At 42.7% G+C, this 18,511-nt stretch overlaps 1 protein-coding gene across 1 annotated transcript in view; it reads right to left on the bottom strand.

Annotated features, from left to right (window-relative positions):
• SMPX (small muscle protein X-linked) overlaps nucleotides 1–18,287 on the bottom strand; it is a 53,293-nt gene extending 35,006 nt beyond the window's left edge. The window contains exons 1-3 of the mRNA XM_066249185.1: nucleotides 18,050–18,287; nucleotides 14,400–14,456; nucleotides 625–711 (exon numbers count right to left, since the gene is read on the bottom strand). Of these exons, the coding sequence (XP_066105282.1) occupies nucleotides 625–711; nucleotides 14,400–14,438 (126 nt within the window). The 5' untranslated portion in view covers nucleotides 14,439–14,456; nucleotides 18,050–18,287. The remainder of the gene's footprint in view (nucleotides 1–624; nucleotides 712–14,399; nucleotides 14,457–18,049) is intronic.
• Between the last annotated feature and the right edge of the window lie 224 nt (nucleotides 18,288–18,511).

Below are 18,511 nucleotides of genomic sequence, written 5' to 3'. Positions count from 1 at the left end.
ATTAATTTTAGCCTCCATTTTAGAAGACCAGATATTTGCATTTGGAGGAGAGGCAAAGGTTTAGAGGGAGGAAAAAATACAATTGACAGACTCCCTTGCAAGGTCCTCCAAAGTAAATACCCAGAGATTGGAGCTTTTTGTTTGAATCCACAAGTAAGTGAACATACTTATTACCTGTGCTCCCACCAGGGCTCATCACTCATCAGAAACTGTGCTAAATGCATCCTGCTTGGTTCAGAAAGAGCTCCGGAGTGAAAACTAACCAAACTAGTGACTGTTGTGGATCAAGACCATCTGAGAGGCTGTGCTACACACAAACACACACACACACACATACACACACACACAATCAATCAATCAGCAAACTGCATGTTAATCTCATCATCTTCAAGTAACTGCGCCAGACACATAATTTGGCTGAAAGGAAACAAGGTACAGTGTATTCCATGGCTGACTGAGCAAGACCTCTAAGTAATGTATATACTTCGTGATGACTCCTTGACTCGCATCCACCCATGCTCTCCCTTACTCTGGCGAGCGGGCCTCCAACGTGCCTCTGCCATGCTAGTGGGGATTTTGGAGAAAAAAGGCAATACTAAGCTCTGCCAGCTGAGTTTTCCTCACCTCCTCTGTTTCTGGAGTACATTCTTTTCTTCTGGGGGGTTGCCCAGCTCCTGGCCGAAAGGCTCCCATGGGGATATTGATATTTGCCTAAAAGAAAAAATAGGGAAGATTTAGCACAAGAAAAGTAAGAAGCTATAATGACACTGCGGTGATAATCGTTGTGAGGAAAAACGCATCTGAAAAGTACGTCTTTAAAGCATTTTACCTAAAGAAAATTGCTATAATGACAGTAAAAGTTATGCAAAGGAAAATTTGACTTCCATTTATTACAAATTTCTGGTACTCATCCTTAGGTCTGTGTGCAGTAATTTCATAATTCTCTGTTCAATGGAAGAATTTGAAGACAATTTGGTTGGGTGTTGCCCTCCTGCGGTACTTAATATTTTCCTCTTCCTGGGATAAGGAAGGAACATGTAATGATAGGAGAGGAGGAAGCAGCATCCACAGAAGCTGTCCCCATCTTAGCCCTCCTTCGGGTCCCTTCAGATTCACCGTGAAAGGAGGCAGTCACAACCACTGAAGTGCCTCCCCCTTTCCATACTGTCCTAGGGCTGTGCCGGCACTCCTTAAGTTTCTATGATGTCACTTTTCCACCTTCTTCCCAACACACCATTGTGTAAAAAGAGGGCTAGAAAGCCAGTTTTATTGGTATCACAGTCCATTAAAACAACATACTGATTTCTATCTGCAGTTAATGAAAACTATCTGCTAGTAAACATGAAATATGCTACATACTAAATTATGCAAGAAATATACTGACGTAATTTGAACTTGGGGAAGAGAATATGTACATTTTAATTTTGTCCCTGTTTTATCTGATATTAAAAGGCAAGAATGTTAGCCCTGGCCGGTTGGCTCAGCGGTAGAGCATCGGCCTGGCGTGCAGAAGTCCCGGGTTCGATTCCCGGCCAGGGCACACAGGAGAAGCGCCCATCTGCTTCTCCACCCTTCCCCTCTCCTTCCTCTTTTGTCCCTCTCTTCCCCTCCCGCAGTCAAGGCTCCATTGGAGCAAAGATGGCCTGGGCACTGGGGATGGCTCCTTGACCTCTGCCCCAGGTGCTAGAGTGGCTCTGGTTGCAACAGAGCGACGCCCCGGAGGGGCAGAGCATCATCCCTGGTGGGCGTGCCGGGTGGATCCCGGTCGGGCGCATGCGGGAGTCTGTCTGACTGTCTCTCCCCGTTTCTAGCTTCAGAAAAATACAAAAATAAATAAATAAATAAATAAATAAATAAAATTTTAAAAAGGCAAGAATGTTTAATACAAGCCAAAAACATCTTCCACCAGGAGTACCACTCACATAAAACAAGCATTGAAACATTTTTTAAGGTAGAACATATTTTTTTCCAGTTAAGATAAAGCGTTCATGGCCTTATGAGTAATTGGATATGTGGGCTTAAAACTTTGAAATTGGACTCTGATGTTAGGCATCAAAATGATGCCTGAGCAAAGAGTGAAATATTTTATTTTATGATACCATTTGGATGATTTTGGTACCACCCCAAACAGAATTATTAGAAGGTGTGGTAAGGTCCATTTGGAACTGCCTGATATGAACATTGTTGCTAGGGAAATGTTTTTAACTCAAGAAACAGACATTATCCGGTGTCTATGTTCAGGCAACATGGTGGATCCATTCTACTCCTGAGAGCAGGAAGTGACTTTTTCCACCTAGGGGCTTTCAAGCTCCTCTCCCTGACAGAATAATGCTGATCCTACAGAAAGGAAACAAATCCAAAGTGTTTGTGATGGGTATAAAGAGAGAGACCTCACCATTCCTAGGGCCAAGAAGCCAAAAAGTATATTTGATCAGTATGTACCATATATGCTAAAATACAAGGACAGCATAATTTTGGAAAACCGAAGGCTGATCCTTCTGTGCATTTCCACTGCTTAATGGAAATACCAGGTGGCCTAGAGTAGGAAGAGGAGAAAATACAAGATGAGAGAGAAACTATATCTTATATTGTGGCAAATATGGTAACACACTTCATGAATTTCAAGATGTACCTCTTTTAATAACTCTAAAGTCACAATATGTCTTTACAACAATGGTGCCTTAAAATTTTAGGCCCTGGGCAGTTGGCTCAGTGGTAGAGTGCCAGCCTAGCATGTGGGTGTCCTGAGTTCAATTCCCAGTCAGGGCACACAGGAGAAGTGCCCGTCTGCTTGTCTACCCCTCCCCATTTCACTTCTCTCTCTCTCCCTCCCCCTCCTGAAGCCATGGCTTGATTGGAGTGAATTAGCCATAGGCGCTGAGGATAGCTCCATGGCCTCTGCCTCAGGTGCTAAGAAAAGCTCAGTTCCTGAGCAACAGAGCAGTGCCCAGATGGGCAGAGCATCTCCCTGTAAGGGGCTTGCTGGGTGGGTCCTGGTTCAGGGCACTAACAGGAGTCTGTCTCTGCCTCCCCGCCTCTCACTTAATTAAATTTGTGTGTGTGTGACAGAGAGAGAGAAAGAAAGAGAGGACAGAGAGGGACAGACAAACAGGAAGGGAGAGAAATGAGAAGCATCAATTCTTTGATGTGGCTCCTTAGTTGTTCATTGATTGCCTTCTTATATGTGCCTTGACCAGGGGGCTACAGCAAACCGAGTAACCCCTTGCTTAAGCCAGCGACCTTGGGCTCAAGCTGGTGAGGCTTGCTCAAACCAGATGAGCCCACGCTCAAGCCGACAACTTCGGGGTTTCGAACCTGAATCCTCTGCATCCCAGTCCAATGTTCTATCCACTGTGCCACCACCTGGTCAGGCTAATTAAAATTTCTTTAATTGGCATGTGTGTTTTATTCCTTAGCAGGACATGAAATAATAGTATTTTATAATTGAGTCTCTCAGATGAGATGAAATGGCATTAGAGTCCTGAAATAAGATCAAAACTATGTAAATAAGACCCACAGAAGATGATTTTTATTGAACCAATAACTTTTCATTACTATAGACCCCTGGTCAGCAAACTGTGGCTCGCAAGCCACATGTGGCTCTTTGGGCCCCTGAGTGTGGCTCTTCCACAAAATATCATGTACGGGCACTGCCTCGATAAGGAATGTACCTACCTGTATAGTTTAAGTTTAAAAAATTTGGCTCTCAAAAGAAATTTCAATCATTGTACTGTTGATATTTGGCTCTGTTGACTAATGAGTTTGCCCACCACTGCTATAGATGGTTCGGATGAAAGAGGAAAAGTCAAAATAGGGACCATTTGGGAAAAAGTTGACTGGCTAGATCACCATTACCCTGATCCATTGATTAAGTTTCTACAGAGGGTATCTTCCCAATGATGAGTTCAAGTTAACATTGTTTCTGAAAGATTTGATTGCTAACCTAACCCATTTAATCAAGTGTGTATGCTCTATAGGAGGTTGTAGTTTTCAATAAAGGAACATGTGAAAGTCATCCTGGATAATGTATAAGTAACAGACATGCTATGAGAACTCCACCTTTTCTTGCCAGAGATTGATTTACTCATGCATGTAGCCTCTCCACATGGGTGGCTTATGGTACTGAAAAGAGCCCAATGCTAGGAGTTGCTACCAATAATCTGTGCTTTAAAACAGTGACAACGAGGCCCTGGCCGGTTGGCTCAGCGGTAGAGCGTGGGCCTGACGTGCGGGGGACCCGGGTTCGATTCCTGGCCAGGGCACATAGGAGAAGCGCCCATTTGCTTCTCTACCCCCCCTCCTTCCTCTCTGTCTCTCTCTTCCCCTCCCGCAGCCGAGGCTCCATTGGAGCAAAGATGGCCCGGACGCTGGGGATGGCTCCTTGGCCTCTGCCCCAGGCGCTAGAGTGGCTCTGGTCGCGGCAGAGTGATGCCCTGGAGGGGCAGAGCATCGCCCCCTGGTGGGCAGAGTGTCGCCCCTGGTGGGCATGCCGGGTGGATCCCGGTCGGGCGCATGCAGGAGTCTGTCTGACTGTCTCTCCCCGTTTCCAGCTTCAGAAAAATACCAAAAAAAAAAAACAAAAAAAAAACAGTGACAACGGCTCCGAGTCTCATTCTTCCCATTTGTAATGTGAATGTTAGGCTTTATCAGTGGTTTTCAGTCCTTTAGCCATGGCACACTTCCTTCAAGTAAACAACTGTGAGAACATCTAAAATACAAACTAGCTGGAGGCAGAGCTGCTCTGGCCGAGGTACCAGGGGGCCCAGAACCCTACCTGCTCCCCCCAAGCCCTTGGCCATGAGCAACTCCTTGGAATTTGGGGAGCCAATCTGACAACCATTGAAAGTGGTCATCCCTGAGTGGATGACTATTGAAATATACTTAAAATATTTGCTCTGCCTATTGATAAGATGTCTGTAATTTATTTTCAACTACTCTAGCATAGACAATGTGATATTTCATATCTGCACAGTTTGATTTAAACTGCAACTCTGGGGATATCTATTGCTCTCATTGGGAATTCATCCTCCTGGGGTGGTTTGGTGATAAAATATCACTAAGGTCACATTCCCAGGCTTGCTATTTCAAGTACTTCTGTTAGCAATATCTCCACCAACACCTGAGACCTCGAAGCTTGAAGAAATGTAAAAAAAAAAAAACAGGTGAAATGATGGAATGTGTATTAGAAATTGCTTTTATTTTTTTAAAAATGAGAGGAGCTTAAGATATGGAGATTGGTTAAAATCTTTTGGAGACAGTCCCCACTCTGCTGAACAGAGTGTAAGAATCTGATGCCTGTAGCTTGCGTCTTCAGAGACAGAGCTTGAGGACCGATTCCCAAACAGTCCTGTCCCCAGCCCTCGATAATGAGGATTTCTAGCCAGCTGCTGCCCACTAAGGGCAACAGAGTTCCCGCCTGCCTTATGTGAACCTTTATGCAAGGTGGCAGTCATTCAGAACATTTAAAGGGACAACAGCTAAGGGTTCACTGAGTTCACAGACAGATTGTATAAATGGTTTTATGCTTGCTTGCTTGCTTGCTAATGAATGTGTATTTAAAAAATGGCAGTGTTGTGGCACAGCTGGGTTTAACCAGATGACGAGGTTGTGGGACAGTAACTACTCCCCCCACAGCCATCTCCCACAAACTACCTTATTCACCCCCAAACCCCAAAATTTAACCTAGCCATCACAACACCTACATCCTCACAACAAATTTCTGAGGTTTGGACAGTCACCTTCATTTTGCTGATGAAGCAGAAACGGAGCCTCCAAGAGAAGAGATGATTTTCTCAAGGTCACATGAATGGTTCGAGGAAAAGCCAGGATTCCAAAGTGACACTGCCTGACCCCTAGGGACAGAACTTTCACTCTATCAAACCCTTCTCCGAAGAGCACTTTGCACTAGCCCAAAGCTCTGGCCACTCTAAAATTCCCTAAATTTGCTCTAAAATTGCAGGCTTACACTTTGAGAATGGCCTCGGAGAGGGGCATCCACATGGATAATTCCAGAAGAGGTGTCAAAGAAATTTTAAAAACATTGGGAAAAGCCATGAACTCACCAATTTGGTGTTTTTTCATCTTTAAGGCATCACTAAACATACCAAGAACCTAAGTGGCGTTTTTGACAGCAAATATTGACAGGATCCAAAGCAGCCTAAGAACATGTCACGTGCCCAATAGTTGATGTACAACTGAAGGGAGTGTCAAAGTCGTGCTTGTGAATAGGTAGGGATGATTCATGAATAGACTTGCAGGGCGGTGACATTTGAGGGACAAATTAGAGACTAAATTATATCCATAAGGAAAGTTCCTCATAACTTAAATTTGATAGACATACATAGGCTTGCAGCTCTGTTTTTATTCCATCGCCCAGACAATTGCATCATGTTCTGGTCTCTTTCACTGACTCGTTCTGTTTGAATGCAAATAAAATACCTTCTCAATGATTCAATTTTTCCATCTGCAAATTGGGTATGGTATTTGCTACTCAAAATGAGTTTTGTATATGAGCTACGTTTTTAGGAAAAAATTAACAAACACAGAAAAAGTCTAACATCAATGACCTGGGGTGGATTTAAGGTTGGACTTATATAGAATCTGTAAAAATGTAAAGGAAGTAGGTTTTGTTTGTTTTGGGGTTTGGTTTTTGTTTTGTTTTGTTTTTTGTTTTTGCTTTTTGTTTTTTTTGTTTGTTTGCTTATTTGCTTTTGTGGCACATCTCCTTACATTTCGTTTCCCTCCTTGAGGTTTATTTGTCTTAGATATTTTTAAATCTGCCCCTGACGCAGCAGACCAATGCATCACTTTCCCAAGCTATACATAATTTTATACATCCTCGAAGTTGGGAATGGAAAAAAAATCTACTAGATCATCTTTTGCCAGAACAGGATACAGTTCCCTGATAATAGACCTATCTGATGTGAAATGAATACTACACTTGATCTCACCAGGGGAAGAAAAGCAGAAAGAATTCCCTGTAAGTTAATTCCACTACTCCCTTAATTATTTGTATTGTTCTCCTGCTTGGCTCCAGGCTTCGAGCCCAAGGATTCTGGAAACAATATTCCCTCCACAGCCACTCCTGTGTGACTTACAATGGAATGACATCTTCTTTCCCTAGTGGGTTGGATTCTGATAGCTGCCAGCCACTAGGTACTGACAATCCCAGCCCACTTTTCTTTCCACTGCCATTGTTCTCTGATCTCCCCTCCTTTTGGTCCCACTCCGTCTCTCCTTTTAGTGCTGAGGCTTTTGGAGTTTCCTCCATTTGCACATTTGTTTCAGATGACCCCCCCAACTGATTCTATCTTTAGTTTTCAAAGCTTCCCAAAAGCTCCTGCTAAAATCTATAGCCTCCCACTTGCTGTTCTCCCATGGGTGGGCAGAGGAACCATATAAAGCCGCATTTTGCAGTATTTCTTTCTGGGCTTTCCTAGTCTTACAGTCCTGGTCATTCTCTGAATGGAGCAGGGTATAGCCTTTTGAGATGTCTAGAGTCTTTCACAGAAGACTTGCAGAAAGAAGTGTGTTTCCTCAATAATGAACTAGAAAATGAGATTATTATTTGATATTTTAGCCTAAATGAAGAGAAATAAACACACGTACCAGCTAAAATATAGTCCAACATATTTTAAAATAACATTCTATATTAGTAGAATGCATAGCTTCTTTGTCTTTAGTGATTTTTTTTTTTGTATCTTTCTGAAGCTGGAAACGGGGAGAGACAATCAAACAGACTCCCGCATGTGCCCGACCAGGATCCACCCGGCACGCCCACCAGGGGGTGATGCTCTGCCCACCAGGGGGCGATGCTCTGCCCCTTCGGGGCATCGCTCTGTTGCGACCAGAGCCACTCTAGCGCCTGGGGCAGAGGCCGAGGAGCCATCCCCAGCGCCCGGGCCATCTTTGCTCCAATGGAGCCTCGGCTGGGCTGCGGGAGGGGAAGAGAGAGACATAGAGGAAGGAAAGGGGGAAGGGTGGAGAAGCAGATGGGCGCTTCTCCTCTGTGCCCTGGCCGGGAATCGAACCTGGAACTTCTGCACGCCAGGCCGACGCTCTACCACTGAGCCAACCGGCCAGGGCCTCTTTAGGGATTTTTGAAGGATAGAACAGATCCAGAATATGCAAAACTTTCTGACTCATCTTGGGAAGCTCCCACTTAGACACTGTTCTTCACCCATGATGTTTCACACTGGAAGGTTTTCTTTCTCCCCCCTCCCCCATTCTCAACTGTTTTTGTTTTCCTCAATAATTTTCTGAATGACTCAACTGTAGTCTCATCATCCAAGAAAAAGCAGACTTCAAGAATGTTTTAGCCTGACCAGGCAGTGGCGCAGTGGATAGAGCATTAGACTGGGATGCAGAGGACCCAGGTTCGAGACCCTGAGGTCACCAGCTTGAGCGTGGGCTCATCTGGTTTGAGCAAAAAGCTCACCAGCTTGGACCCAAGGTCGCTGGCTTGAGCAAGGGGTTACTCAGTCTGCTGTAGCCCCACAGTCAAGGCAAATATGAGAAAGCAATTACTGAACAACTAAGGTGCCACAACGAAAAACTGATGATTGATGCTTCTCATCTCTCTCCGTTCCTGTCTGTCTGTCCCTATCTATCCCTCTCTCTGACTCTCTCTCTCTGTCTCTGTAAAAAAAATGCTTTATACAGCTATTAAGATAACGTGTATAATTGTTTGGGGACAGGTTATATTTCTAAAGTACATGTGAATGTCAGCCTCAAAAAATGACATCTTTTAGCCAGTATATGACTGTTGACCTCATACTACCAATATGGAACCCTGGTTAGAGAAGCAAAGATTACCAACTGGAAGTAGCAATGAACCCCTAGAATCAGATTGCTACATTCAAGTTCTGGCTGCACTTTAAAGAGTACAGCATCAGAAATCATAAACAGCCCTGGTCAGGTGCTTGCTTAGCGGATAGAGCATTGTCCTGGAGCACCAAGGTCACACATTTGATCCCTGGTCAGGGCACATATGAGAAGCAGTCTATGAGTGCACAACTAATGGAACTAAAGTGAACAAGTTGATGCTTCTCTCTCTCTCTCTCTCTCTCTCTCACACACACACACACACACACACACACACACTCATTAATGGGAAGATAAAAAAGGAAAGAAACCATAATGCATTATGGTAATTTACCTAAGAAAGAAACAGTAGATACTGTTTTCTATCAAAAAGAAAAAGCCTTAGCTCTATATTAAAACACGTGGCAAAGGGAGGTTTATTTTTATGTTTAAATGTAAATAAAATAGTAAAGAAGAGGTATGTACCATCGTTATCCTTCTAGTTTAATCAGTGTATTGGATTAACTGACCAACTATGGGTAGTAAACGCCTGTTCCTTTGTACTAAGGGTTGTCATACCCCTAGACTTTTTTTAAACTAGAAATCCTAGACTGGAAACACTTAGAATCCCTAACACCTGTCTGTAAATTTTTTGTCAGGCTATTTCATTCTGCCAGGGAGCCTTTATGCCCTGGGCAACGGAGATTAGAAAGCAATGATAACAGGTGGGGAAGGGAAAGAAGTACTAAAGGTCAGGATGTCAAGATATTCTATTCTATTTGTGGATTGAGTAACAATGGAAAATGTCCAGTGGTAAGGAAACCACACACGTGTAATGATGCAAGACTCATGTAATCATTCTTTTAAAATGTATGATAAAGGAGCTAGGTTTAGTTTTATAAGCAGACTGATTCAGTTAAGCAAAGAGATGGGAATTCCGTGGCCATGGTTGTTTGTATTTCGAGACTGTCGCTGAGTCGCTTTACTTTGTATGTGTCACTCCTAAGTAATTTACATTTAAGATGGCTTTAATCAGTATAGGCTGTTTGCTTCTTCACTGAAATGCTGATACTTTCTGAACATCAGTTGAGCTCTTTAAAATGAAGGGCCCGGCATTTATAAAATGGTAATTATCCCTCAGATAGCCTTAGTACTTATGATTATCCTTCGGATGGTCTGCACCAGCTCCTCTGGCCTCACTCTGTAACAAGGCAAGGATGGTAAGTAATGAGGCTAAACAGTGTTGCATGGTGGATCCGAATTTGGGCTTCGGAGCACACAACTTGAATTTGGGTCCTGACTCTTCTACTTTCAAGTTGTGTGATCCTGGGAGAGTTCTTTGACCTCTCTAAACCTTTTATTATTACTCACAGAAATCCCATTTGCACTGTGCCAAGTACATAGTAAACCCTGAAAAAGCTGTTACTGTTATCATTTTAATAATATAGTAGAAGTTCTTCTCAAGAAGTTCATAGATTATTAGAAGCTGGACAGAAGCTTACAGATCATTTAATGAAACACCCTCCCTTTGCAGATCACGAGGACTAGGGGAGTGAAGAGCAGAGCTATGACTAGGGCATAGGACTCTCCTATTTAACCACAAAGCTCTCAGACCTCATGGGAGAGGGCAAATAATATTCAGCTCACTTTGATCAGTAGTGGAGAGAAAGGACCAGTGATGACTAAGAAAACATTGGATCTGGGTAGACTGAGGCCCTGGGGAGGCCCATGGTGGTTTTTCAAATAGAGTATGTTCAGGAGGAAAGGGAAAGACAGGCAGGTGCTGCCAGTGGCCAGTGTCACTTGTTCTCATTAGAGAGACTCACAGAGCAGATCGCTGATGGCATTAGATTTCTCAGCAGCTCAAGCTTTCCCCACCACCTGTCATGTCAAATTCTTTCATCTGAATGGATCACACCCACTATGCCTAGTGTGCTGACGTTGCCTTGGTTGCAACTCCATTCCCATCAATAGAGTTTAACAGTCAGCCCAGAGAGCATAAAACCAGGGTCAGCAAACTACAGCCCATGGGCCATATCCAACCTGCCACCTGTTTTATAAATAAAATTCCATTGGCGCACAGCCATACTCATACATTTATGTGTTGCCTATGGCTGCTTTTGTGCTACAATGGCAGACTTGAGTAATTGAAACGGAGACCCAATAATCTGAAATTCCCAAAATATTTACTTCCTTGTCCTTTACAGAAAAGATTTACTCACATCTGGTATAAACCCTTATCAGCTGCTTTGGAGACCAAGGCCTCTCCAGGCTATGAAACGATCAACTGACTTCTTAGGGGTATATTTATGTCCCTGGCACAAATGAGATTTCATTAGTATAGCTGAAAAGAAATGCAGACTTACATAGGCTCCCCTTATAATTCAAAGGCCATCTCTTCTTCATGTGGATCTAAAAGACAGCTGTCCATCTCCTCTAAGGATGGGTCTAGTTCTGGCCTCTCTCTAATTCTGGGGCATGGAGATGAAACTGGTTGAAGTTAGAAAGCAAGGCAATTCCATGCATTGCCTGGATAGTTACAAAAGCTATCTCTTAAGGACTCTGTGTGTTTTAAACCAGGCACTTGCCCCACATTATTTTGTTTATTCATTCTAACAACCTCATTAAGTAGTATGATTATCCCCATTTTACAGAAGGGTAAACTAAGGGTGAACTAAGATCACAGAGTGAGTGAGTGGCCCAGCAGAGATTTGTCACAGTTTGGCTCCATGTTGTCTGATGCACATAGGTGAAGTAATTCAGCTACCTAAATGCCTAACTGTTAGACGTATGGTTGACAGTGGCTACGGTTCATTCAATCCAGAAAAAATAGAGATTGAAGTCACTCCAGAAGTTTGCACTGCAAAATACTAACCTGCAAGTTCTCATGAAAAAGGTCCAATATATTTAGAAAACATTGTGCACATTACTACCTTCTTGGGAATCTATGAAGCCATTAGCAAACTGTGCCCTCTGAGAAATTTCGCAGTAAAGATCCAGTTCAACTTTGCTCAGCATGATGTTTCCCAAACATTTTATCCTGGAACTCTTTAAGTAACAACATCTCATAAAACTAGTATTCCAAGAGACACACTTTGTTGAACTACGTGATGATGATGATGGATAATAACAGCTAATTATTATTAAGGAATTACAATGAGCCAGACACTGGCCTAAGCATTTATATATATTAATTCATTTAACCCTCACAGCAAACCTATGAGATCAGTCCTGTTATTAATTCCCTACTTGACAGATGAGGAAACTGACACACAAAGAGGATAAACAACTTGCTCAAAATCACAGAGCTGTTAAGTCCTGGAGCCTATGAGCTCTTCAAGCACAGGGTTCAGCTATCAATCCATCCTTGCATGGTCTCCCCTTAGCACAGTGCCTGGCACAAATGCACCAAGAAAAGACAGTTGTACTCAACTGGAAATAAGGTCCTAATAAAAAGGAGAAGCAACTAGAGTGCATTGAAGAGAACATTCAAGATCTTTAGCAGTATTTACACAACCAGGGCCCTCCCTCACCCACTGGGGTTTCTATTGGTTCCAGACAAGACTATACCCTAGATAAAGTTTCTACTATAAGCCATTTGTAAAGTGTAACCATTTTCACATTTTATTTAATGGACCCTACTTTAGGTTAATGCAGAGGTAATAGGAAAATATCAGCTAGTGTAGAGATTCTATTTAACCACAAGAAATAATATTTCATTTGAAGGCACATTAAATTGTGTCTTTTGTGTGGTGTTAAATATATTGAAAGAGGCGAAACCACATCCATACAGAACCACCGCATTGCCTTTGTCAATAGAGTGGATGGATTTTTTAAAAAGGCAGTCTAATAACAGCTATTGAGAACAATCAATAGCAACGTTTTAAATATTACAGGTCTAAAAATATATCAAGGTCAAAATTAAGAAATAAAACACTGGTGAAGTTTCAGTGTAGATTCGAGGGAAGCACTAAGGAGGAAAAATCAACACACTTTCAGCTTTAAAAGAGGAACAATGGCAGCCTGAGAGGACTAGGTTGCGGTGTCCTGCAAAATGAAAAGGAAGTTCATGTACAGCACCCTGGGGGCTTCAAGTGCAGTGATTAAATTGTATTACTTCTCATCACTTTGACATAGAACATTCCTGAATGATAAGCATTATAAATAATCATGATGGACCCTTAATGAGGGCTGGCTATGCTGTATGAAGCATCTTGTACGAGTATCCCTAGAAGGTAAGTACTATTAGCATCCCATTTTACAGATGTGGAAGTGGAGCAGAGACGTAAAATACTAGGTAAAGTCGTTTTCCCATGGTCCTACAGCAGTACAAAATGGGTTAGGGATCCAAATTCCAGTAATATGGTTTCAGAGCCCATGACATTAACAGCTATGCACTCTGGGTAAAAAGAAGCTTCAATGGCTCAAGGAAGCCCAGAGGCCTGGGAAGCAAAATAAATGCCACTATCAAGGTCAGGGGATGTCACAGACTCGCTACATGGACACCAGAGAGCCAAAGGTGGCAGTGTGAAGTTGAATTCTTGCCAACAGGCCCTTCCTCGGTGGTTTGTTCTAAGACACGTTTCCAGAGGGTGTGTAGACTTTGCCACTTAAGAAGCCCATCTGTTTAAGGCTATGCATTAGTCATCACAGGAAAAGACTGTCCCTTCATACGCCTCTACCACCGGGGTGCGCACTAGAATTTCGAACCAAACCCCACAACCTGGCCACATGGGCACCCATCCAAAATAGTGTCACTCGCTTACGAGCATGTTTATGCTATGATGGCACATCAGACCCAAAATATTCAGCAACTGCCACATGTTCTGCAGTATTCAGAAATCTCCCAGGGAAAATGTCTGAAAGTTCCTTTAGAGGAAGCACAGATGGCTCTGTGCTTACGGAAAGGAGAGATGGTACTTTATAATAAAGTGTGTGGCCAGCTTCCCAGTGTGGGAGGCATTTGAGAGTTAAACAGAGCCCTTAAGAGAAATAACGAATTGCTCAAAACAAATATTGAAAGATACATTGTATTTGTGTCCCCAAATGCCTACTTCCCTCTCCCCTTTGTGTGAGTGATACGTAAGTCAGTTGGAACAACCAAGGATTTTGTTTGCCGGGAGGGCTTGGTAAGACATACTAGCAGACGGACTTTAAAAGATAAATACCCAAGCCCTGGGAAAGAACCCTCGACAAAAAAAGGGATGTTATTTACAAAAAGATGCATTTTAAATAGATGGCTCAACAAACTCAATTGGATATAACAGTAGAAATTGAGTTTCTTCATTCCTATCAATAAGCATGTCAAAAAGTTACACACCAAAAGACATACACACTACATTTTTGTAGATCATTTAATTCGCATTCATAAGCTTTGATTGTCTTACAAGTCAGCACAAGTAAACAAAAATAGCTTCTCCCTTCTCCGTGATATCTTACCAGCCTTATATCCTTTCTCAGTTGTACCTTAAATGAGTCTTTGTTTTCTTCTTGAAGGTAATCATCAGTTAGAGTCGAACAACTGCAAAAAGTGATTTATTAAGCAAACAGGCTGGAAGTTACAGAGCGGATGTTAAACCACAAATATGCCTACTTACCTGGATGGCTCTGACATTGGAAACTGGCTGTTTTGACATGTTCACGCAGTCTTATCCCTAAAAATACAAGAAAGAAACTGTTAGAGGTGGCAGCGCTCAGATTCTCGGTCTTGATAAATTAGAACTTAACTCATGATTCAACTGGGCAGTCACCCCTTTCACTGGCCATATATTCTTTCAGTCTCAGTTTCCGAAGTTACTTAGTGACTCTCCTTCCTAAAGCCTCAGGGAGAGGGAACACGAGAGCCCCGGATAAATCATTCAGGAGCAGAAATGCTGAGACGCCTCGCCCCTGATGCTAATGATAGGCCATCAGAAACTTGAAAGGCGCTATCATCTCCTTCCCTGCCCTCCTGCCCCCCTGCCAAGAGCAGCAAAGCAAAGAGGCTGTGGGAATAAAACACCTTTGTTTGGGGCCTCGGAAGCTTTCCGCTTGAAACTGAACTTTTGATCTGAATTAGCTGTTGCCAGGGCTGCACCGTCAGTCAATTGAGAGCCCCTCCCCTCCGTTGAACATCCAAAAAGAAATGGCCTGTCCGTCGTCCTTACTACTGTGACGCTCTCTGCTTGCTGTGCACGTGTCTGTTCTGCCCACTGTCCTGAGCGCGCTGTGGGGAAGTAGGCCGCAGCTGCCCCTGCGTGTCCGGAGCCCAGGCTCTGTAACAGGCAGCTGGCAAGCCGCACCTCCCTTTCTTGTAACAAAACCGTCCCAGAAGGCAAATGGGACTTACATGACCATGTCACATCCCCAAGACGTAGTAGTGCTTTCTTACCAGAGGATTTTTGCTTTGGTTCGGCTCATGAGACGTGACTTGGAGCACGGCCACTGGGGTTTACTGGGGCCAGGGGGCTGGGAACAGACCAGCTTGTTCCAGTATTATAGCTTGGTCTATTAAATGTCAACGGAACCAAGTAAAGAAGTTTCAAATTCAGTGAATTGAAAACATGCTGCTTTTTAAACCCGACTATAAAATGGGTTGACTGACTTTCCTCTATGGATTGGTGTAAGTGTGTATGCTAACTGGTGAGGAAATAAACACGAGGAGTAGTGTTGCCATTGGCCACAAGTCCTGTATGACCTGGACGACGTCACTCAGAATCTCTGGGCCCTTTTTCACTTCCTTAAATTTTACCTGCTTCACAGGTTGTGGTAACAATTAGAATGGCATAATGTTCCTGGAAATGCCTTGTGAACTATGAAGCATGATACTAATATTTATTTTTTTGTTGCCATTGTCCATAGCTTGTGACTTTTTAGGACTATTTATACTGATCTACAGCAACACAGAGTAAGAATTGATATAGTAATGCCCTTCAATATTTTAAAGATAAAAGATCTTAAGAATTCTGTGAAAATTAGCGCTTTCTTTGAGCTCTTCAAAGCCTTAGGGTCTATTATATGCAATTAGATAATTATAAAATGTTTCCAATCTCTATAACTAGTCGGGCCAACTATATAGTCTTTGGGGTCACATGCATAAAAACAATGAGGTCTTTGAAAAAGTGTCACCGGAATGTTTTGATATATAGAGATATAGCTTCCATTTATAAGGTCTGCATAGAATAATTTTCAGTATGGTTAAATTTTTTTTAAAAAATTGAACAACCAGGAATGCATTTTTCTCTGATTTATTTCAAACAGGTTGCTGTCTTTTCTGCAGTGTCAAAGAATCAAAGAAGGATTTTTAATTTTTGGATCTAGGACACACAACTCAATTTCAAATGGAAAAGCTTGGTAGTTTAATTTTTAATGTTTCTGTTCCTCAAAAGCTATTAGAAGTCATACAAAACAATAATCTGCACAGTACTTTAAATATCTCAGCATACAGTATACTTTATACATGTGCAACTAAACTTTAACTGTTGTCAATTGGGATCTTTAAAACATTTCTTGTACATCAGTTTGAAACATGGGAATTGGGAGTTTCTTTATATGTATTATTACAATCACAGGTTTTAATAAATTTTAAAATTAGTTAATGAAGGATTGTGCTATTTATACTACATTGATTTTTTTTTAAGTTAGGCTGATTTTTTTCCCCCACTAAACTGCATTGCTTGGTATTTTGTGGACCTTTAAGCTTAACAGATGTGTATTCCTTGGGCCTTGTCTCCTGTATAGCTTCGGCATAACCTCATTTGCATGTAAATTTCTTCTTAACATATATGTCAATCTGTGATAGAGACAGCTCTGGAAAGTTGGTCAGATCCCAGCTCTCATTCCTTGCAAACAGGCTAGATAACATTTGTGTGAATCAGTTCTGTAGCCGCTCCTGCTGTCCTCATTATTCGCAGAGAAATCAGGGCAAAGCACACTGATGAATAAAAATAGACAGTGTTCCCTGGCTGTTTCCCTGGCCCTGCGCTCACCTCCATGAGGGATGCAGAGTAGAGAAGGCGCCTTCCTTCTTCATCTGCGTGCCTCATCCCGGACCAAAACCGAAAGCTATGACTTAGATGCAAAGTCCTCTCACTCTGGAGACACTGCTTTTCATACAAAGAGGTACTCTTTACCGCACTCTGTTACTGTGTCTCCTCGTTCTGGCTAAAATTTGGAACCACGGAAAGTTTGATGAGGGGTGTATTGACTTTTACAAAGCCTATACTATAATGGAAATACTTGCCAGTTTAGCACAGTTGACTTTTCCTGGCAGTTCTGCAAGTCACTGGCGGGGGTGGGGGTGATGGTCTGTATGCTGAGTCATGTGCAATACCTCTGCTGGGTTTGTCATTGGGCAGCACCTAATATCTGACTTCTGAACAAGACTCTTTCACTTGCTAAAATTCTGTCAACATTAATATCACTAATTTAATAAGAGTGGATTCAGAGGAAAGTAAATCGATATTTGCAGAGAATGGGGCTTTATTTGTTCTTTTAAAAGGCCAATTAAGAGGCTAAAGTGAAATCGCAAAGGGGATTATCTTCTGTCCTGCAGCTAAAAATAATTCTGGGAAGGGTGTAGAAATATGGTCAGCTGACTGGAGTAACTCCTTGTTCACTTCGCCTGAAATATGCCGAGAGGGAAGAGACACTTAGCATTCCCACGTTTCAGAACCTGGTGCCCTCCTGCCGGCTGGGTACAGGGAACCCTGGGACTGAAGTGGGGCTTTCCAAAAGATAGATCTAGAGTATTAATCCATATTTATATGTTGGTAGATCTTTGTCATTGAGGCCAAGCCTGATACTTAGGGACAGGAGAAAAGCATTTTAAAGTTGAACTGTGTAACAGCTCTGGCAATCATTTGCATTATAGCTCTTCTCTGTCCCATATTCTCCTGATAATTTCTAGGCTTACAATTCAAATTAGTATGCGCCTGGACGACTATAACCCTGGGCCATAAGAATCAAAATGACATAACATTCTGGGTCACAGTCATCATACCTGGATTGTGGAAATTTTCTTACTGTTTCTATCAATACAAACTACTTTTAAAAAAATACAAAGTACTTTAAATTCAATATTCTTTCAACCACACACATACAGTTCATGAAACCAAAGCAGAAACATCACCCATGAAACAGTGAATTAGCAAGAAACTACACCCACTTGGTTATAAGCCTACAAAGTTATAAGTAGTCACTGCAAGTTAGGTATCAAGGAAATTTCCTTCAGAAAGCCCAGTTGCCCGAGCTGGGCCCTTCTGCTTACCTGCTTTGTGTATTGTGTCCTGCCTGAGGAAAGTCCCAGGCAGCCAGGCGCAAGAGAACAAGTCTCCTTAGAAGGCAGGCGAAAGGGATGCCCGGTGTGCTCTGAGCTGCAGTCTCAGTTCCAATGCTTTGCATGCGGCTGAAATAGCTCAAGTGCTCCGTGCCTCAGCCGGGCTCGAGAACTGCTCCCGGCTTGGGCTGGAGGGGAACTTGGTTTAGGGCTAAGTGTTAAAGAGAATTCCTGTCATAGCTCCCAGTTGTTCTTCCTAAATATAGAGTTTGATACAAGCCATACGCTGGCTGTCTCCGAAAGGCTTGACCGTGCTGAAAGCCAGGCTCAGATGTCAGCCGGAAGGTGCCTACGGAATCTTACTGCCCTCCTAATCTTCCAGAAGATGCTGGCTGCATTTTCTCACGTATTCTGAGGGAGCAGAGTGAAGGTTGAAAAGTAGGAAAAGTTCCT

The sequence above is a fragment of the Saccopteryx bilineata genome, chromosome X, assembly GCF_036850765.1.
Source record: "Saccopteryx bilineata isolate mSacBil1 chromosome X, mSacBil1_pri_phased_curated, whole genome shotgun sequence".
NCBI lineage: Eukaryota > Metazoa > Chordata > Mammalia > Chiroptera > Emballonuridae > Saccopteryx > Saccopteryx bilineata.
Note: the sequence above shows the minus strand (reverse complement) of the source record. Positions and strands in the feature narration are given on the sequence as shown.